Source organism: Apteryx rowi, unplaced genomic scaffold, assembly GCF_003343035.1.
Source record: "Apteryx rowi isolate R43461 unplaced genomic scaffold, aptRow1 scaffold_24, whole genome shotgun sequence".
Taxonomy (NCBI): Eukaryota; Metazoa; Chordata; class Aves; order Apterygiformes; family Apterygidae; genus Apteryx; species Apteryx rowi.
In genome coordinates, this window is record NW_020448752.1 from 547,861 (window position 1) to 569,818 (window position 21,958).

At 35.3% G+C, this 21,958-nt stretch overlaps 1 protein-coding gene across 2 annotated transcripts in view; it reads left to right on the forward strand.

The window, feature by feature from the left end:
• Positions 1-6,514: 6,514 nt before the first annotated feature.
• LRCH2 (leucine rich repeats and calponin homology domain containing 2) overlaps positions 6,515-21,958 on the forward strand; it is a 35,620-nt gene continuing 20,176 nt past the window's right edge. Inside the window, exons 1-11 of one of the 2 annotated variants that reach the window (XM_026066174.1) lie at positions 6,515-6,656; positions 9,549-9,675; positions 12,520-12,625; positions 12,717-12,853; positions 13,056-13,189; positions 14,603-14,690; positions 15,687-15,798; positions 16,116-16,213; positions 16,298-16,365; positions 16,623-16,727; positions 18,693-18,770. In XM_026066174.1, the coding sequence (XP_025921959.1) occupies positions 6,634-6,656; positions 9,549-9,675; positions 12,520-12,625; positions 12,717-12,853; positions 13,056-13,189; positions 14,603-14,690; positions 15,687-15,798; positions 16,116-16,213; positions 16,298-16,365; positions 16,623-16,727; positions 18,693-18,770 (1,076 nt within the window). In that variant the 5' untranslated portion in view covers positions 6,515-6,633. The remainder of the gene's footprint in view (positions 6,657-9,548; positions 9,676-12,519; positions 12,626-12,716; positions 12,854-13,055; positions 13,190-14,602; positions 14,691-15,686; positions 15,799-16,115; positions 16,214-16,297; positions 16,366-16,622; positions 16,728-18,692; positions 18,771-21,958) is intronic. The other variant, XM_026066173.1, reaches the window with a different exon arrangement.

A 21,958-nucleotide genomic window follows, 5' to 3' on the forward strand; every position in this document is an offset into this window, starting at 1 on the left:
TTTACTTATGGCTATACCATTGGCTTTCAAATTTTCTGTCTTATGATTTGTAGTCTTGGAATCATGAAAGGAGATGAGGAAAGACAGGATTCTGTTAGTAAGAAATTTCTAGGGCTAACATAAGAACTGGGGGAGCTTCTGTAACAAAGTCTTTTTCCTTTGCACATGCCAGAAAAACAAAAGTTCTTAAAACATAACAGCTTATCTCATTGGCAGGCTCTAATTATTCAACCATTTTAGTCATAGACAATTATACTGGCAAATTAAGCAGTGTAGTAAAGTAAGTGTTAACACTTTCCATACAGCCTGCTTTAAAAAAAACCAAAAAACCTCTATTCATAAGTATTAACAAGAACGTAGGTTGCTGATGTTGGTTTTTCTGATGGTTATATTCACTGGTGCAAGTGTTCCAAGTTWCTTGTGTGATAATCCCTTTAAAGCACTGGGTCTTCCCACTGTACTGCAAGTTGTCATCCTGCTGGCATTTCATAGATACCATTTGTGCTTGTAAGCATGGCTATGACAACTGCTAGGTAAGCAACACCGATAACATTTGAGTGCATGACAGCATGGTTTTCTTTCCTTGCTCTGTTAATGACAGCATCTTATCTGTAGAAGAAGACTTTGTGTTGAAGTCTTTTTTGGGGGGGGGGAGTTCATCCTTTTGAAGAAATATTGCTACAAAGAGCTCTCTTTTTGATGGCTTAGTTGCCAAGATAACGGCATTGATGTAAATGTTCACCATGCATGAGAAAGTTGCAGTATTTCAGTCAGTGTTTCTCTAAAACCATACTGCTGGACGTTTATGTAGGCCAGGAGCATTATTCCAATGCTCTTCTAGAATACTGCGACTTCATCTAGGATATTTTCAAGCCTCTGTTTTTTGCTCCATGAAGACATACMAGAAATAAGCATGTTGTCGTCTCCCTTCCACAATTATGCCCAGAACTTTAAAGCTTACTCTGCCAAATTCTTTTGAGAGGTCTTACATGTTTTGAAACAATTACCTAAATTCCTATTTTCTCTCTCACATTAGAAATTGAGATGTAATATGGAGGACTCATGGGAGCTACAGTTTCAGTAGTACGAATGAAACTATTTGAATTAAACGAGATTTCCTCCCTGATGCCAACGGCTAGTGCGCCCTTATTTTGAGCTCTGAAGCACCCGCCAGTTTAGAAACTGGTAATAGTTAAATGTATGCTAGCCCTGGTTTGCATGCTATCATTTAATCACAAATCTCCATTTAAATTTTGCTTTAACTCAGCCTGTTATCCATTTCCAGCCTTGATTTGCTTTGTTATATTAATTAAACCCCATAATTTACCTTGTCTCAGACTATCAACCAAAACTAAGGAAGGTAAGAATGGCTTGTGATAGTATTACTAAGGTTGAAAATATGTGAAGAAAAAATCTGTTCTGTCTCTTTTATCAATCTTAAAGTGATACATCAGTCTTAAAGTGATGGCCTTCACCTCAAAGGAACAGACAAAAGATCAGCTAATGATTAGTGACCTTTCAGTCTCAAATACTAATTTGAAGTATGAATATATCCTCTTCAGTTCTGTATGTAGCTTTGAGGGAAGGAGAATCATACCTACTTATCTTCTTTGAGAGACAGCAGCTTTGCTTAGCAAAATTAACTCCATGAGCTAGAACACAAATCTGGTAGTTTTCTCCTGGTAGGACTTTCTTCAAGGAGGGAGACTTGGCTTTCTGCTGGAGATGGGAGAAAGGGAAAGACTGGATATTTGTGTGACAGAAGAATAGCTGGCAGAACATGTAATCATAAGCTGGTTTGGGGATGTAACATTTAGTAAGCCCACTGGCCTGCCTGTATTTCTTCRTTACCGTTGGCCTGCAAGTGATTTAATAATCACTGTGTGAAATGTAATTAAACTGAGGGGGCTTTTTTTTTTTTTTTGATGCTGTTAATGTTCCATATAAATGCCAACCATCCCAAGATCATTATGTGCAGATGTTTCTGAGGTATTTGCAATTGCATGTTTTAGGAGTATTTTGTTCTTCTTTTCTTGTTTTCCTCACAGCCAGAAGCATAATTGGTTCTTTTAGTCTGACTTTCTTGTATCTGACGGACTAATAAGTTTTACTCATTTTCCAAGTAGTGATCTCAGACCCGTGTTTAGATTGGCTAAAAGTATGTCTTTAGGATCAGGTCTTATGCTTTCARTTTAATTTGATACCTTCTTTGACTTCTATAGGCCAGGTTACATGAATAAAGCTGCTGTTGTGCTTAGATGTTTTTAGGCTTAGACTCTACTAAAGTGTTACCGGAAAAACTGGGTAGGAAAGTCTTTGGATGTTCCTGGTTAGGAGCAGACCTGGTATTTTTCCTTCTAATCTAGTTTCCAAATAAAATTTTGAAACAGTTTTGTCCAAAAAAAAAAAAAAAAAGCACCCTACCATAGGTCAGCATATTTTTATGAAAATGCATGTTTCAACACGGTGTTCAAGTGTAGATTTCTCAACTAGTCCTTGCATTTCAAATTCAACATTTAGCTTATGCGAAATGTGATCTAACAGGGATGGAAATGGAACATAAAAATGGTTGCACTGGATCAAAGCAAAGGCCAGTCTAYTCTGGCAATGTCTTTGATGGTAACAAATAACAAATGCAGAGGGAGAACAAATGTTAAACATAATGTTAATACTCTTTGACTGCCTTACTGTGCTTTAAATKAGACCTGAGAAAATCTGAGGCTTCTGTTTTTACTTTAGAACATAACTTAAGCTTATGGAAGATGCCTTCTTACTTCTACTAGCTCCCCCTCCAAAATCTGACTTTCTGTTCTTTTTTCCCTAAACTCTTTTGTTCTGAACCTCCGATACTGTGCCTTTAAATTGTCTCCATGCGGTCAGTGAAGACTTTGYTCTTTTAGTTGCCGCTTAGTTTCTTTTTAACAAACTTCCTCAGATTTTTGTAGTTCCTCTTTTTAAATTAACCTCAGTAATGGTGTGCTTTTGGCTTTTGTTGCTTCTGCAGAGATAGTGAATTGAAATATGCTATGGTTCATGAGTAATCCTTGATGGTGTCTTATATTTAGTCTTTGCACAACACCCACAATTTAGAGTTATTCAGTCTAAACTGAGTTAAGCAAAGAATTTGTATAATTTCACTTCTAGATGAGTTGTCATAAGTCATGTGCACTTTTGCACTTGCCAGCTTTCCTTGCTTCTTCAGTCTATTAATTCTTGAAAAACTATTCTTATTTTAAGTGCCGCCAATCTGCTTCCATTTTGATTTAGATGAAATCTATCTTGCTTTTAAAGGAGCACTCCACTTCCAAAATTTCCCCAGTTCCTAATGGAGATGACCCCCCTTTTCTTATAATATTTTCTCAATCATTTATTGCATCTTTAGTTTTCAAAAGTTACCCAAATTGCATAAACTTCACATCGACATTTCGTTAGATGGGTTAGCATCTGTTATGCTAAATAAATCTGTTGTTCATTGTAAAAGCATTTTTGGAGTAGAAATCATTTTTTTCATTTTGAATAAAAAATAGCATCTATCTGTAAAAAGCAATAAGTAGATGTGATGTATGAATGCCATGTAAAAATATATAGGCTTGAATCTTTTGCTTTACTCATTACTTTTTGCTGAACTCATGGAGCTATTCTAATACTTTTTTGAAATAAAAGATTGAAAAAATTTCTTGGAAGAGAAACCATACTACCTTCCAACTTTTTATTAACTTTTTATTTTACAATTGATGGATAATGGATGTTATTTCCTAATTTAAAATGTGACTTTTGGATTTCATTTCATAATAGAAAAGTGAAAAATTTCCTCCATTGAGTCTAAAGCCATTGTCTTTAGCGAAATGTTTTTAACTTTAATATATACCAATTTCCCAACACTTGCGTATTTTCTTCTAATATGAAATTGTTTCATGTACAAGGCTATACAAAGTGACTTAACCAGAATGTACTAATATGATTTTCTTCAGGCCAGGTTAGTAAACACAGCTGCTTCTGTATTGCCTATTGAGAACCAAAGTCCTCGTTCAGTCATTGCACAGATCGGGGATTTGGAGTGCGCTGCACCCGTTGTCTGGCCCACTTCTGGGTTTGTTTCTACAGAAAAAGTGGCAAAGCAGCTTTTTACCTGTGTATTTCCCAGATGTGTAGTTGGGATATAGCCGGATGGACACACAGCAGCAGAATCTTCCTGGTGCTCTTGAATCTGGGTGTAACCAACAGTACTGCTCTCCGGAGTAGTGGCTGTAAGGTAGATTCTGCAATTTGTATTTTGTGGGCTAGACTGTTGTACTTGTCTTCAACTATCTTTCCAGCTGCTGCTGGAACAAAATCAGGAAGAGCCTTTCTTCAGAAGAAGATTTACCAAAGCCTGACTCTTGTAGTGGTGGCGGTTCTAGAGCTATGCCAGCAATAAGACCATGTGTGTCTATTTGCATGCATTTATCGTACTCTATTGGGTATTGGTGTAAGAGAATCTTTCTTCAGCTTGAAAAGGATTTTGCAGAAAATTCATTCAAATGTAAGCTACTGTTTTCCTATAATGTTTGGAAAATTAATGTACTGGGAAGCAGAAAACAAACTGTTATTTTGAAAACTCTCTCAAAGTATGCTAAAACCATTTTAGTAGGCTTTTCAGTTTCAGTTGGATGTTTTGTTGTAGTTAAATCTTTGTCCCACAGTCTTTTCATCCAGTGCATTAAGAATCCCAGTCCTGCAACCTAAATCTCTCTCTTCTTGCCTCTTGAAGCTAGAGTTTGCTGAATGCAGTGTCAGCAGTGTTCCTTACTTGGGCAATTTGATGAAAAGGATGGCTTTGTGATACTTATGCTTGAGAACATTTCTTAGAAATGAGGCAGTGGTGGAGTGACAGCCAGTTGGCTCTCAACTCTCCTAGACTTTAGGAAGCAAAGTTAATGCTGCTTCCAAAACTACTGCCACTGGAAGGTGGTGTTTCTTTGCACCGGTCCCTGTGGACCTTCACTACTACAAGAAACACTTATGTTCAGTCTGAAGTGTACGAGGTTCTTTCCTGCAAAGAAAGTCTTCTGCCCTGCTGGCCCCCAGCCTACAGCAACATGTGGGGTTATTCTGCCCCAGGTCCAAGTCTTTGCATTTGCCTTTATTAAACTGGACGAGGCATCTGTCCATCAAGGCCACGCTCCTCGCAACTTGGCATCATCCACAAATTTCCTAAGAGTGCATTCCATCCCATTTTCCAGGTTGTTGATGAARATGATGTAACAGTATTGTCCCAGTGTTGACTCCTGAGAAATGCCACTCGTAGCTGGTSTGCCAGCTGCACTTTGAGCTTTGAGCTCTTTTCTTTGAGCCAGCCGCTTTCTAGTCCGCGTCTCTAGTCGGGCGGAACAAACAGTATGTTTGTTCCACAAATAGTGCGATAGTGGCTAAGCAGAAACACAGTCTTTTTTGTGCGGGTACTAAAGACTAATAACCAAAACCTGAAATAACAAGGGATTGTCATTGCTGCTTTGTTAAAACAGTATGTCCAGTTTCTGAGAAATCACATCCTTTGAAATATCTTGGGTTGGGAACAAGAGTTTCCTTTGAAAACGTAAGCTTTTTATCTCGAGTAAATCTCTCTCTCTTCCAAGAYGATAGTTTCATGGACTTCTGTATGGTATAGGTTTTGGTAGCTGACTGATAATTTCCAGGATTCAAGGGTCACATTCCACTTTTTTTTTTTTAATTTTGCATATTGTATATACTTGTCAGAGATGGTATAGATTCTGTCAAAACTGGTTGAGTTAGTATATTGACAAAAAAGTGCACTATAAAAATACATCTTTGGCATGCAGATTTGCATGATGCAGTCATGCATTATCAGAATACTTCTAGCCAAAGTGTTACATTTCCTTTGTCAGAGATACTCCACTTCTGCTCTTAGTCTATGCTAAATTGCATCCTTATTTTCATAGCTAAAGAATTTTGACATTGGTTTGTGTGGTTTTATTCTCTTTTGAGCTAAGTTATAAATGTGAAACTGGAGAACAGACCAGTAACTGTGCTTAGGATAAAGAATAAATATTTAAGTAAGAATTGTAGATCTCTAGCTGAATAAATACATAAGTATTTTGTGCCAGTTTGGCTTTATCGTTGCAGGTGTTATGCACAGTGAAATTAGCTTCTAATGTAACTGTCAAGAACAGAAAAAGTTATCTGTTTACTTGGGTTGCAGTTTGTGACTTACTGTTGTGCCTTGAATGAAAAAAAATCAGAACAGTTGTACAAAACAAAGACTGAGAGGAGGGAAAAACATAACTGATATTCAGTTGCATTTAAGTGTTCTTAATTTTATAGTTGGTATAGTCTTTTTTTGTGTTTATTGTGTTTGTTTTATCCAGTAGCCTTTAGTAAAACCAAACTATTTTAGACTTCCTGCAACACCTTAATTTTTAGAAGCATGACAAGAATAACTGTGGGTATTTGCACATCCTCTTATTGTGGGCAAATTTTTGACTAAAAATTACTTCTTTTTCTTTGTTCCCAGATCTTTCAAAGAACAGATTTACTGAAATTCCTTCTGATGTCTGGCTGTTTGCACCACTTGAAACTTTAAATTTGTATCACAATTGCATCAAGTCCATTCCAGAATCTATTAAAAATTTGCAAATGCTAACTTACCTTAACATTAGGTGAGTAACCCTTGTCATTCTTACTTCTGTGCTTCATTGGAGTGGTGGCATCTTACTTCATTAGGACATCAAGTGCCCTTGTGCCCTTGCTTTCTCCCAGGCAGATAAAATGATTCTGTTGGTTGTTTGACATATTCTTGGTGTTTTAGACCAGCAGTTCTTGTTGCTTCCCTTGTGGGAAGGAGTTGACAGCATCATGAAACTTCAGGCAGTACACTACAGTAGGAGAGTTTGGGGGAGAGTTTTCTCTATAAAGAGAGTTTGGGAAGTTTTATTTGTTGTTAATGTTATGCAGGTAGACTATGATTAAAAACTACATATATAGAAATTCATTGTTTTGTTTTTTTTTCAAGAGGGTAAATTACTCTGGCCAGAAGACCCTACTCATTTTGTACATTAGTCACCTCCATTGCTATTTTTAGACTTGGGAAACATACAGCTGGATCTTCTCAGAAGAATCGAAAATGAATATGAGCTCTACTGGAGTTCATCTAAAGTACTATATAAATGTACAGAAGCAGAGGAATCTAGAGGAACCCTTCCATAAAGAATTGAGACCTTGTTTTCCACAAGGAAAACATATCTTCTGTTTTTTATACTGACTGTCTAAAGTCCAAAGCAGTCTTTTCAACCAGGAACTATTTAACATATGAGCTTTGTTCCAGCAATAACTTTTTGCACAAATTTCAAATTACTTTTTGAATTAACACTTGGAAAGGAAAAGGAAAAAAACCAAACCATTAACTATGTCTTAATCTCCAAATATCAGTAGTTATACTGATAATTTCCAAGAATTGCCTGCTGTGTGGAGGTTTTAAAGAATAGTAATGACATGATAAAACTGCAGTGTTTTCTGGAAGAAACTTGACCTAATTTCTTTCAGAGAACAGCAAAAGCATGTTTCTGTGTTGATGGTAACTGAGGTGCTGAATACAATTCTTGATACAGAAATAAAGGAGCATCTGGTTCTAAGTGAGCATTGCATATTATTTCTGGAGTTGCCTTATTTAATGGCCGTTTTCCATACCTTGATTTTTCTTTGTTTTTGTGCTAACGTCTGAGGACTGTTTTCAGAATGCATGAACATGTGGACAGGCAGTAGTTAAGCACAGGCTGAAATACTGGCTTACTATTTTCAGTATTGTGATTACAGAAGAAAACCACATGATCTCAAATTCTAATTTTGTATGCAGAAGAGCAAAGAAAAGTATTATGCAATTCACTGTAAAGTAGGCAGCTCCTTTTTTTTCAAAAGAACTTCAGAGGTAACTGATTTAAGTCATGCAGAGAATTACAGTTTCATTGCAAAGGGTTTTTTTTAAGCAAATAAAAAAAATTTTCATTTACTTGCACATGATATTTTTGCTTTCCACACATGCTAACAGATCACCAATCAGAAAAAGACAGTCTCATTTGCCTGAAATGCAAAACAAAAAGAAGCTTATTGCAAACCTACACCTAAAACTTACTTTTTTTTCCTTCCACTTAGTATTAGCAGCAAAGATGCATTGCTCTTTATAAGGATAGTGATACCATTTTACTGTCTGCTTACATTGTCAAAATTGCACTACTTCGAAGCTGAAATGTTGCAGGGGTGTAGTGATTTTGTTGTTCTTGCAGACGTATAAGCTATAGTCATGTAGAGGGGTGGTTGAAAAAGTTTAGGTTTTCAATATGAAAGCAATGTTCTGATACAATCCCATTACACAAAAACACTTTAAAACTTTGGGTTTTTTTTCTTAACATAGTGTGAAAACAAATGTTAGCCTTCAAAAGGTTCTTGCAAAATAGAACTTCTGGCTTCTGGACACTTGAAACTGCTGGAAATTTTTCACTTTTATGTATGAAAGCAATTGCTTTCCTACCACATCTGAACAAGCTGGTTTTCCAATGGCTTTTTTTAAATGTACAAGTTGACCAGAAAAAAATAACATGAATTTCTGGCAGGAGGCAGCCTGCAGTTGGTAGCTTTTCTGAAAGCAATTTAAATTAAATTGTCAGCAATAATACCTTTCCTGTTAATATAGCAGGCGTATGTGCATGCAGTTGGAAAATGATGCACACAGCAGAAATCAACATTAATTAAAACATACCTTCCAGACCATTGCTCAGCAAAGTAATAAATAGATGTTTAGGGCTTTTGGTAATGGCTCAGGAGAGCTGTAGCTACATGATGTGAGAAGCAGTGATCTTGTATAAATTCTGCCAGTTCCAATTTGTTGAGAACATGAAGTTTATATTGGTAGACTGTCAGATCAGTTGGTCCTTCTGAAGGTATCAGAAACAGCATAGAAGTAAATATCAAGCGTAAACTGAATATTATATGCCATAATTATTTCAGCAGAAATGTGGTCATGTTGTCAGTATTTGATCCATGTTGACTTAATATGGGTGAAAGATTTGTTATTGTCCAGATGCAGTATTAATAGAGTGACAGCATTCATGACAAGGTGCTAGATTAGCTGCACCTCTCCATCAAGAAGAGGAAATGCAGCCGGATGCCATTCCATGGAGCTTCAAGAATGCAAGCTAGAATACCCTGTGCTTTTACTGGTGTTATTTACAGCTACGTTTATAGGTCAGCGGGCTTTTTTGTTTCTTTCGACAGATTTCTCTGTGTGTACGCTTTATTGTTAGGAGATTCAGTTATAGTACATCCGCATTTACCAAATGAGATGGGGACCTACAACTTATTTAGCTAAGAGAAGCTTTATCCGGTAAGGAATTCATGATGGAGATTGTAGCTTAAACTTAGATGAAATTGTAATAAGTGGAGAATATCTTCTAGAGTAGGAGAAATATTGTACAATGTGCACCTCASACTCCTGTTGAGCTTAAAGAGAATATTATAATCTAGCCTTTCTTGTTTGTTTGTTTGTTTTTTCTTTCAAGTCGAAATCTTTTATCAACGTTGCCAAAATACCTGTTTGATCTTCCACTTAAAGTTTTGGTAGTCAGTAATAATAAGCTGGTCTCCATTCCAGAAGAAATTGGAAAGCTGAGAGATCTAATGGAATTGGTAAGTATAATTGCAAACCACTGTATTAAGTACACTTAAACTATAAGCAGCCTATTTGCAATGTAAGAAAAATGTAGATTCATGATCATTTTTACATATAGGAGTGCAGAATGTAAACTTAGTTACTGCATTTTCTGTGTTTGATCTCAAATTACAGAAGTAATATTTATTGCAGAACTTCAAAAGTTGGGATAAGCYAATCAGTATGGTGGATTAACTAAAGATTAATAGGTTCATAAATAAAACTGCTCTTTGCATTATTTCATTTGAGCTTTTATTTTGTATATTGTTAAAAAGGTGATTTTTTTTTTCTATGTTTACCGCCTTTACAGGAGGTGATTTTTCTTATATACTATCAGGAATCTTTTTCCTCCATGAAGAATTGAAGTCTGTTTAGTCTGTCCTCTTATACATGTAATATCATACCATCTTTGTTGTCCTGTTTTGCATTCGTATCCAGTTCTGCTATTACTTTATTTGGGCTGGGGTAACTAGTGATGTGTGGTATTCCCAGTTCAGCTGTCTGTGCAACGTGATTTTATTAAATGGCACCCTGAAGTTTTGTGTTTTGTCTTCTATTGCTTTCCTTATTTCTTCATAACCTGTTTGGTTTTTTCTGATGGTTACTGAGTATTAAGGTTGTACTTTAGAGAATAGTGGGCAATTATCAACAGATCTTATTTCTAGGTGGTAATAAATAATTTAGATATTGAATGTACTTTTTTTTGATACCCTTAAAATCTTCATACATTGTGTGTTAAATATTGTTAAATAAGTTCTTACTAAATTTTTGCTCCTTTCACGTGAGACTAGAACAAAGTTTTTAATCAGTCAGGAATAGAATTCCACTTTTGTTTCCTCTCGCCTCTCAGGGGAGAAAAAGTGAGTTGTAATTAGTTTATTTTTGCATATTACTTTGGAGTGACTTATGTATCCTTGGTGGTACAAGTGCAAGGAGTGTGTAGCCTAGAGCATTGTGTCTCTTGGCAGTAAGGAAATATGACAGTCTCCAAAGCTTCTCAAAAGTGAAAAGACAGATTAAACTCAAGCTCCTTCTTTGTCATTTTCTTAGTATCTTCCTTAGGTGAGTCTAGTCTCTCTAGAGACTAAAGAAGCATTTTAAAGAGAGAAAGGCTAAATTTCAGACACATAGTTGAAGAATCCATTTTGTTCCTTGACTCAACGTTGGCGTATACAGATGTAAGCCTTGCTTGAAAACGAAGTGCCTGTTTTTGTTGTGAAGAATTTTAAAGCAGTTATGCTAAAGCTAAGCTGTAAAAGCGGATCGAGAACTCACTGAAGCAGGGAAGGCGATCTTATGAGAAGTCAAGATTTGCTCTGTTGCCTTGCCAGGAATTTTTTTCTCTCACTTGTTGCCATTGCTTCTCTCCGAATGAAATGACTTTAACTACTCTAAAAAGGTTTGATAGAGAAATGGTGCTTGGACTTAATCTGACCTTTCAGTATTTGCAATTTCTTATCATATTTCCAGGATATGTCCTGTCTCAAGTGTGCCCTGGAGTTTTCTTTTAATGTGATGTAATTTTTGAGCTATAAATCAACGTTTCTTTTTTTAATTTGCAAGTAATATGAGATATTCTGAATGTTTGTGAGGCTTTTCTGATGTCTTCTACTCTGTTTTTGGTGAATTAGAAATAAGAAATCCTTTAATGTTCTCTTCAGTGTTTTAAGATTTCAAGATGGAATCACTGCTATTTACAGAAAGTGAATGTTTCTTAGAATTGCAGCTGTGGTACTTTTGCCTTTTTTCATAAATGTTAAACCTGGAGTATATGCTTGATGACATAGATTAAGGACATACCAAAGAGTTACAGTCCAATATCTATGTTGTACTTATTGAGAACATAAATAATTTATATTTTAAAAAGTTGACAACAAAGCAATATGGATGCGAAAAGATGCTTTCAGGAAAGGAATCCTATTTTAACTTGGGTGCTGGGGACAGAGAAGAACTCAAAATAGCTATGCAACAGCTCATTCCAGGCAACCTGTAGTTTCATAGACATCTGGCTCTGTGCAGACGTTTCTACTGCCAAGAGCACAGGAGCTGTGCCTATGCTGAAGCTCTGGAAGTGTGTAGAGGAGGAAGAAGGTGGATTTTTCTCGTTAAGGCCTAGCTTCTGGTTGTTTCTCAGCTAGGCTTCAAAATTAGCTTCTGTTTTTTCATTGGGTAGATAGTTAACTCTGCTTTGTTACCTACATCTAAGAAACTAGTCGCTGAAATCAGTTTTACTGAATTAGTAATAAAATAGGTTAGCAACTGTCTGTCTTACATYAATATGATTGCTGACTCAGTATGGACTACCTACACAAATACTAAATAAGTTAGTGGTAGAAGTAGCTGTAAACTGTGTTGATTTGGTGCAGCTTTGTCACCCTCTAGTGACTGAACCCAAAAAGTTGGTGAGCATGCTATTGCTTTTGTAAACTTTTAGTTGCACTGGTTCAAATTTTATAAGGAAGGAGAGTAATTTTTATGAAAGGAACAGAATCCAAATCGTTTGCCTGCAATAACACATGAAGTTTTTAGTTGACATGAGAACTACACCAGGCTCTCTTGATTTCTAGGCTCCTGTATAAATCTCAAAGCCAGTCCTTATTTATTGTTTTAACCTTTTCAAGTGAGTTCCTGAAACATAAATTGCTGAAGTTGTGAAGGAACAGTGAGGTCTGTGTTACAATATTTCTTCCACTTGTGGGGAAAAAGCAGGAAAGATCGGATGTCTTTTCTGTGATATGCTTTATAATAGTTTTGATTGCAGTTTTCCTTCATTTAATTCCATTTAAGATGTTCAGTTCATTCATTCATTTTATTTTACTTAGGATGTTAGCTGCAATGAACTTCAGGTCCTTCCCCAGCAGATAGGAAAACTACAGTCACTTAGAGAATTAAACATAAGAAGAAATAATCTCCACATGTTGCCAGATGGTAAGGTTCTTCTTATCCTTTCTTTCATGTAGGTAAATTATGTAAAGTGTTAAGTAGATAGCTGATTTTTTTTTCTTTTCCTCCATTACAGAATTAGGAGACCTTCCCTTGGTAAAGCTGGATTTTTCTTGTAATAAAATTACAGAAATTCCAATTTGTTACAGGAAGCTACGTCATCTACAAGTAATAGTTTTGGATAACAATCCAATGCAGATTCCACCAGCCCAGGTTAGTATGAAAACATTGTATTTAGGTTAGGTGCATTAGGATCTTAAGAAAGGGGAGCTGTTCTAAGTTATTACCAAATTTTTTTTTTAGCTGTATTTTTCCTAGTAGGAAATTGTGGGCGTTAACTTATCAGTGTAGAAGGTTTTGGTTGGGTGCATTATCAAAAGACATGCTATGTAATATTTTTTTTGTTTCCAAACAGATATGTTTAAAGGGTAAAGTACATATATTTAAATTCCTCAGCATTCAGGCGTGCCTCAGAATAGATAAAAAACCAGATTCTTTAGATCTTCCATCATTGGGTAAACGAATCCCCTCCCAGCCACTCACAGACAGGTAAGTGGTGTGGGGTTTTTGTTTTGGTTTTGGGGTTTGTTTTTTTCACTTTGGTATTGCTATGATGTGATCCTTGGGGAACAAGAGGGAAYGTACCACAATAAGTTCATTATAGTTTAATAGCTGTAATTTCAGTAGTTTAAAGGTTGTTTACTTAGAAGTTATACTATATAAGTTTGTGTTACTAGAAGCTTAATGACCATCTGGGTTACTATGAAATTTTTTCATTATTCTCACTAAAGATTTGAAAGTTAGAACAAAGATGTAGTTTCAGTTTATTGAAAAACTCAGCTTTCTATTTCTCACCCAGATTTGTCAAAAACATTGATGGTACATTCCCATATGTGCCCTGAATATAGAGTTAGTCTGTTAGATGAAAAGTCTGCCTTGCAAACTTGTTAATGGAAACTAATTTAAACATCAGTGAAATATCTTAGATTTGTTGATTGGATTATTCCTGAAGTCAAAAAATGTAGCACTTCTTGCTTGGCTTCTTAACTTGAGTAACCATGTGGAATAATGCTCTATTTTTGCCTATTTGCTTAAAATATTATGTGCAACCTGTGCCACTTTCTTTCAGTGCTGAAGGAAAGATAAAATTATGAATAAAGCTTACACAGAACCATCCAAAGCATGAGATTCAGTCCATGATCTCGGGCAGCTCTGCCATAGGTGGTCAGGCCACAGCGTCCATAGAATGCTTCTAAGTGCTCCTGGAAGCTGTGGTCCACACATGCTCCCCAAAAGCCTACACCAAACTTAAGGCTACAGCTATACAATGTGTTGCAAAAGGAATGAAGTCATGGATATTACTGCTGTACAACATCTCTGTAATAGTGAGATTTTGTTTGATACAATTTCCAGATAATAAATATAAACCATATAAACCAAGCTCTGCAATGCACAGCTGGAAAAGCACACCTTCCTAATGCTGCCAGTCTTCTGTCTACTGTGTTAGTAATCTTTGGAAGGCATACATTTAGAGAGAAAAAAAATAGTAGATATTTAAGCAGATTTAAACTGTTACAGTGTGGCAGTACATTAGGGAATATGTTTGCTACTAATAGAAAATCACATCTGCCAATGAAATATAAGGAACTGTAGTACTTCAAAGAAAGTAATATTTAAATTCTCCAAAGACAATATTTTAGAATGAAACATAGAACAAATCTGAAATTAGAGACATATGGACAGAGTGCCTTCATTAATCTTTTTAACTTTTCTCTGATAGGTTTTTTTTTTTTTAACAACTCTTTCAGGAGATGAAGAATTTTTCATCTGTGTGCATGGGATGTGCAAAAATTCTGTAGCAGCAGCTGTAGATGAGTATAGAGAACATGTATTAAAGAGGACGTATATATTCTTTCAGAAAAGTGAAACTAACTATTTGTTCAATTCTTATTTTTTAAATAGCATGGAGGACTTTTATCCCAATAAAAATCATGGACCAGACTCTGGCATTGGAAGTGATAATGGGGATAAAAGGCTGTCTACAACAGAAGTGAGTGTTTTTCACTGTTAAATTTGTCTAAATTCTGTTTTATAGAACAGTCTTGTTCCTCTGTATTTTGCATCATTTGAGAAATGCTTAATTAAGTTGCAGTTACATCCTTCAAGTATTTGTCACTGAGTTTAAACCTTAGCAGTATTAGACATATAAAACCTTCATTGCTTTGAGTTCTTCAGTTTAGGTTCATTCCAGTCCAAACTCTTATACATTTTAAAATTGAGTTCTGATCTAAGGAATTGTTCAGATCTTTTCAGATATGAAAAATGCAGTCACGTTTTACACAGAGGACAAAACATATGTGACATTTGCTTTTGCTATTAATAAAATAGAGGAAAATGAAAATGCATTTTCACTAAACTTGAGTGCTTGTATGTGTTAGTAATCCTTCTTGTTGTTTAAATTTTAATATGAACTTCTGAATGACACACTAGGTTTAAAGTGAAGAACAGAAGTCCCCACAACATATCTGTGTATTTGTAGAGATCAAAGTTTAGCCAGTTGTAGTTAATACTACCAATGTCAAAACTGAGTGCTATGAAACAAGACTTTGATAGTACTGTGTCCCAATTTAAAAAGAATAACTGCAAATGCAGAGCTATATTTGTAGAACACTGTAGAACAAGGAGTATTACAAGTTTTATTATGAAAAGTCAAACTGATTGAAAGTAAAGCTGTGATTTTTATCATTAGTCTAACAAGGATCAAAGTGGTTGGAGGTTTTAGATGGAAAAGTACCCGAGTTAGTTTGCTCAGCCTGTTGACCAGTATTGGGTTAGGGCTCTTTGAACAAGATGCTGTATTTCAAAGGAAACCGAACAGTCCTTTCACACAGTGTACTGTCATTCCCAAAAAGATACTGACTTGATGTTATTTTCTCTGCCCTAGGAGGCATCCCTCATGATAGGATCTTTTATACTATGTATTGTTTATTAGCAAATCATATCATATGTGATTAATATTTTGTAATAAGTGTGACTGTTTTTGCAGCCATCTGATGATGATACAATCAGCCTTCACTCCCAGGTATCAGAATCAACACGGGAACAGACATTAAGGAATGACAATCATGTAGTGGGAAGTAAACTCGATCCACAGAAAGGTAATATCTGTTGTGCATTTGTCATTTTAGGTAACAGAAATACTCTTGCTTAGGTAATATAATTTAACAAAATTGCACAAAAGATACAATGGCATGTTGGAACTGTATTTTTATCATCTCGGTAAACAACATAATAAAATCATAAATACACAAGACCAGAAAGAAAGAAAAAGATCCTTTCTATTTAGGGAAGACAGGATTTCACTGTATAATCTTTATTTGACATTTTTCATAAGTACCTCTCTCTCTCAGGAATAACACTTGGTTCAGAGAACTGCTTAATGTTATCTTTTCCACTCTTCATCAATCCTCACTAGACCAGGAGGTGTATGATTATATTGATCCGAATGCAGAAGAGGGAGCTGTTCCTGAGCAAGGAGATATACAGATTGGACCATTGCTGTCGTATATGAAGGTACTGTAACTTGATATAAGAAAAACTGTTCAGTGGTTCTTTTTTTTAAATCGAATTCTAAGTTTATTTTTCACCATATGTRAGGAGCGGGGGAAACATCCTGAGAAAACCCAGAAGACAGAACGGAACGAGGAGTGGGGAGATGAAAAAAGGTAAATCTAGATCTTTTGGGGGAAGGCTTGGGGGGGCGGAGAGGGGGGCGTTAAACTCGTTGCATATGGAGGAAAGAAATCTATAGACATGCGAAGTATTCCTACTTGGACAGAAAACAAGCTTATAGGAAGGACTTTTTAGTTATTGTCCAGTGACGTACCTGTTTCTGTCTTGCTTGACTAAAGAATATACTTTGATTTCCATAATCTAAAGAAAACTATAAACTTTAAAACTGAGGTAATGTTTAATTTTTTAGACTTCAGAAAGAACAGCTGCTGGCTGAAGAAGATGATGAAATTAAAGAAGTGACTGATCTGAGAAAAATAGCAGCTCAGTTACTGCAGCAAGAACAAAAACACAGGTATTACAATATTAGGTTAGATAACTTGTATGTTACAATTAATTTATTCTTTAACCTGTCTTATGCCCAAAAGTTCTTGACACTTCATCATTTTGAGAATAGTTTTATCCAGCTATATAACAGCTTAATCAATAGACTCTTCCAAGATACTTCCAAGATACATTTCTTTACATAAAATTGCTGTTTAGAGAAGCAGCTCTATGAATCATGTGGAAAGGAAGAGATGAATGTGGAAAGTCTCTTGTGTTTTCTTTTTTTTTCTGGTTTATTTTTTTTATTCCCCCCCCCCCCCCGGCAAGACACTTATGTAGGCATGGGTGATGTTGGTATGAAGAGATTTAGTGAGGTATTCGCATTATCTTGCCTTAATTTATCTCTGTTTACAGAACCCGCATGCAGTTTGTGTGGGGCTGGTTATTGTATTGAAATAAAGGCAATTTGGGTGGTAGTTCCTCCATCCACRTTTCCTATGGATTGAAGGGGAAATTTGTTCAAATACTTTTCTCTCAAATAACAGAGCATATATATGCAGGATTTGAATAGCATGAGTATTCATCCTGATGAACTATCTGACTTCCTCCACTTCATGTTGGCATCACAGCTGAAAGTTCCTTGAAAAGGAAAAATAGAACAAGAAGCAGGATGAAGGAAAGCAGCAGAACAAGTTAACAAATGGGCCAAAGGAAAAGCAGGAAGGAGTACCTGAAGGGGCATAGGATGTGGCTGGATTAGGGTAGGAACTGTGTTCTCTGGTTCCTTTACCAAGCAGGAAAATAACCAGTGAGGTACTTCTGAGACAGTAAGCTGTCTTTCTGAAAAATGATAGTTGTAGTTAAGTAACAGTTTATTAACCCTGATGTAATGGATTCAACCTCAGAACAGGTTTTGTTTATTTTGAATTTCTGTATAGTGATAAGATTCTGTGCTGCTGTTTTTCTCTGAAGATAGTTGCAATACACATGAAGCCCTTAGGGAAGGTGATATCTTGATACTATGCATTGCAGATGTTTAAGAATTCACCCATGTTTCATATTAGTTGAGATAACAGCAGTACTGCGTGAAGAAAAGATAAATTACGCTTCACTTAACTGTCCAGTGTATTTAAGCATTTGGTCATGACCATTGGGAAGAAAAAAAGAATGAAATCTTAATGCTAATATTTTTTTTATTAACAAAAATATTGCCAAAAGGAAAAAAAAATAATTCTTTCCTATATTGCTTAGTATATGAATAGAGGGAGAATCTTAGTGTTGTTTCTTAAACAACCATCATATAGAAACGTAGTATGTATTGCATGTGGGGTTTGTTTGTTTCTTTTTAATATTTCCTGGGTATCCTTTTTAATATTTCCTGGGTATCTAATCATTTGAAATACCAAGCCACTCCTCTTCTCAAGTATTGCAGCTTCAGTTTTACTTTTGTTAAACATGGTTGTAACTTACTCAGCTATCTTGTTAATGGTTCTACTCTGCTCTTGAACTGGTCATACATACATAATTTTATTTGTTAAGTTTTACTTCTTAGTTTAGCATTTATATTTTAAAGCTTGCTTATTTATCATTAAATACATAGGTACAAAATAGCTTCTAATTTAAAAAATCGTAATTACTTAAAGTTAGTAAAGTGTAATTCAGTGAATCCATAGTTTTGTGAATTTATAATTTCTTGCTGTGAACAGCAATAAGAATAATATTTAGAAATTAAGTCAAGACATTTCTGAATTTATTTGTGGAAAATATGTACTGTTCAACCTGAGTAAATGGAATTCTCAGAGTAAGTGTGCATCATGAAGTAATTTCTTACTAACCATATTTCTGTTCATTCAGTGTATTTTCTTTTAATATTATGCAGTCTTTCTCTTTTCTTTTTGCTTGCTATGCTATTGACTTCCTTGTCCTCTCCCATCAACCTGTCGTGCTTCCTTCTTCCGTCTTTGGCTTTGATGTACATGAAATGTGAATACAGACGAAGGCCATTAAGCTATAGGACTTCATTCAGTGAAAAGCTCTTCCAGAGGACAAGGGCGGCAGGACGTGCATCAAGGTATATAGTGCTTGTAGATCTTCAGATTTCCAAAGATAAAATATGGACAAAAGAACCAATTTGGGCCTTGTCTTGAACAAAACCAGAATAAAGGAACTGACTAAGTTAGCCTAAGAATTTTTACAATAAAAAATAGATGGAAAAGCTTTTATTGTTAGTTAAGATGAAATGCAAGGGAAATATTTCATTAAATTGGACAACTGTCCAAAGCAGATTGAGTTCAAACTAGAAGCTCAATTTCCTTCACCTTTGGCATGTTTTATCTCCAGTGGTTGTCTTTGAATATGGAAGTGCAGCACCTCAAGTGCAGAGCCTCAGGCAAAAGGTTCTTTAGAGCTTTTGATTTTAAAGTGATCACTTTCAAATTAGCATAACTGGTGACAACTTGTTTTGTATTTGACAGCCATGAGGGAGGAAATAGCAGATACAAAAACCTCACAGGAGACAAGAAATCCAGAATGGGACTGTATAGGTTATGGTCAGACATGTATGTGATAAATCAAGTGATTTCAAAGTTTGTCACCTTGTCAGATGAAACTCTAACTCTACTCTGGATACTCCTGATCTGTTTCAACAGAAAGTACAGTATCTCAGCTTAAATAACTTTCCTTAGGGAGGGTTCACTTTGCCTGAATGTGAAGTACGGATGCTCAGCAGACAGCAGTGACTTTCTAAAGCAGTCTGTATCCGCAAGAGTGCATCTTACTGTCACAAAGCAGCGAGGCATATGTGAAGACAGGAGACTGTTCTCAAAGGAAGGGAGTCTTGACTCTTGAGTTTAAAATCTGTCAGGAGTTATTTCTCTGTCCCACTGTAAAAGCTATTGTGTCCTTACATGCTTTATAGATCCCAGATAGTTCTTAATTGTTTAAACTTGGAGGCAGCTATTCTTAAAGTAATTAGCATCATTCGCTTCATTTGTGTCTCTTAAGCGTGATGTTATGTTTACTCAGGAAATGCAAGCAAAAGAGAGGGTTTAGAAGAGATTCCACTTATTTAATCTCAAGCCTTGGAAAATATTTCCTGATAACATAGTTTGTCTTGCCATCACCTTTATCTCCCATCTAGTCAGYAATTTGGAGCAGATGTTATGCTTGCATGATTATGAGAATTAGAAAAGTGAGTCACAGTGTTGATTTTTGTTTCRTGTATACAAATATGTATCWGTGTGTGTGTTGTTGAGTAATTTATGTTTCAAAGTTTGTATGAGTTTCATAACCTTTTCAAAACAATAGATTATACGATAATTATGTAACAGCAGAATCTGTGTGATTGGTGTGAACCATAAGTATGCAGTTAACTAATACTTACACTAATGTGTTATGACTATATGTATAAAAGTCTATTTAAGGATTAAGTATGACCATAAATAAGAATCATTTTGCTAATGATTGGTCCAACAAAATAAAAAATTTTGGATTTGATGAGATGTAATATTGGCAGAAATGGTTGCTGGAATCTTTGCACCGTTAGCACCACACTTAAAGAGCCTAACTTCAGAATTTGAGCCACGTATACTTTCATTTTGTATACTCCGTTTTGTATTTTATTTCCTCTAAGACAGATTATATTTTTATTACAACTAGAGGGTTTTTTCCCTTTCCAGCTAAACGAATTATTTTGCATTGAATTCCTTAGTCTGTGGAAGTCTGTAAATKCATACTGATTTATGTTTTTACAGTTTTCTTGAACTGATAATTTAAGTTCCTGGTTCCACAGGAAATTCATAGCTCTGACTGGACTAGTAACTACTAATGTGACATGCTGAGCTTAATTATCCTTCAATRCCTTCAGTTTTGAAACTGGAAGTTTTTAAAAAGATTGTTCTTTTTTTACAAAGTAGTAAAATATATTTGAACATAACTGGAAAACTTAATTTTTAATAAAGCCAAACATCAATTATGTATATGTTTTATAGAAATAGTTTATCTAAAAAGCATATATATGTTTGGCATTATTTTGAATAGCTTTTCCTAACACTTCATCTAATGAGATTGTTAAAAAGTAATGGCCTTTATTACATACGATCATCAACTTTACACTGCTRGTCAGATTTGGTGATAGTGCTTAGGTGACTCCGATTTTCATTTATTTATTAAGCTTTTTCTATTCTAATGGTTATGTCTTGCTACAAGTCTCTCTGAATTTCTCTTTGGCTTCAGTTGCAGAGATAAGACTAATTTAAATGGGAATTCTCCCTGAAAATCAATGACTCAAAAATGCCTTGTTTATTTTATGATGTTTGATACATCCTATGCTCTGAATGTTAATTTTTTGTAACTTTTTTTCTGGGTATAGTATAATTTAATACCTGAAAGCACCCTCAGAATTAACTTTCTGAAAATAAATTATAAGGAGCAGATACTGCAGACTGTAAATTATCTTGTTTTACAGGTTTAACTTGTCATAATCCCATTAAATTGAGGTTTATACAGTCACAGAGATCTAAGCTAGAAATAAGATTACTCAGCTCAAAGCTATCATAATAATCACAGATGTCTGACTGAAAATCATTGATCCTTTAAAATTAATTGTTGTACTGCCCTCTGTAATGATGATGAAATACAAAATGAAGATGCCTACTTTATTTTACTTTCTTCCATTAAATAGTTGCTGGTCTTCCAGTTCTTTCTGATTCTTAATAAATTTTAGTTCTCTGTATAATTTAACATTAGAATTCAAAATTAATGATTCTAGTTACTATTCAACGTGACGCTTACTTGAAAATGTTTAATTTGAAAAGTGTTTCTGATTGGTTTGCTCTCTGGTCTGGGGGAGGTGGTTTTGGTTTTTTGAGGGTTTTTTGTTTGTTTTTAAGTGTTCCTAATAAATAGAGAGCTTATKTCTTCTGCCTGTGTGCACATGTGCATGGTACGGGTTTGTTTCAGATGAGAAAACATTTCTGAATTTATATGCAAGTTTAGGCTTTTTTTGATTGATTACATTTTAGGAAAATGGAATTTTTGCTGGTTCATTCCTGCCTTGTTTCCTTCTTTCTGCCTTAGTCTTTTCTCTTACCGTTCTGTGCCTAAAATCCTATTCCATGTGTCTCTTTCCTCCCTCTTTTTCCTGCATTTCCTTTGCACTTGCAGTCRTCTTACCTAGCTATCCTCTTACCCGCTTCTACAGTCTGACCAACTTCTTATGCTCAGTCTCTGTATCATTTCCTATCCGCTTTACTTCCACCA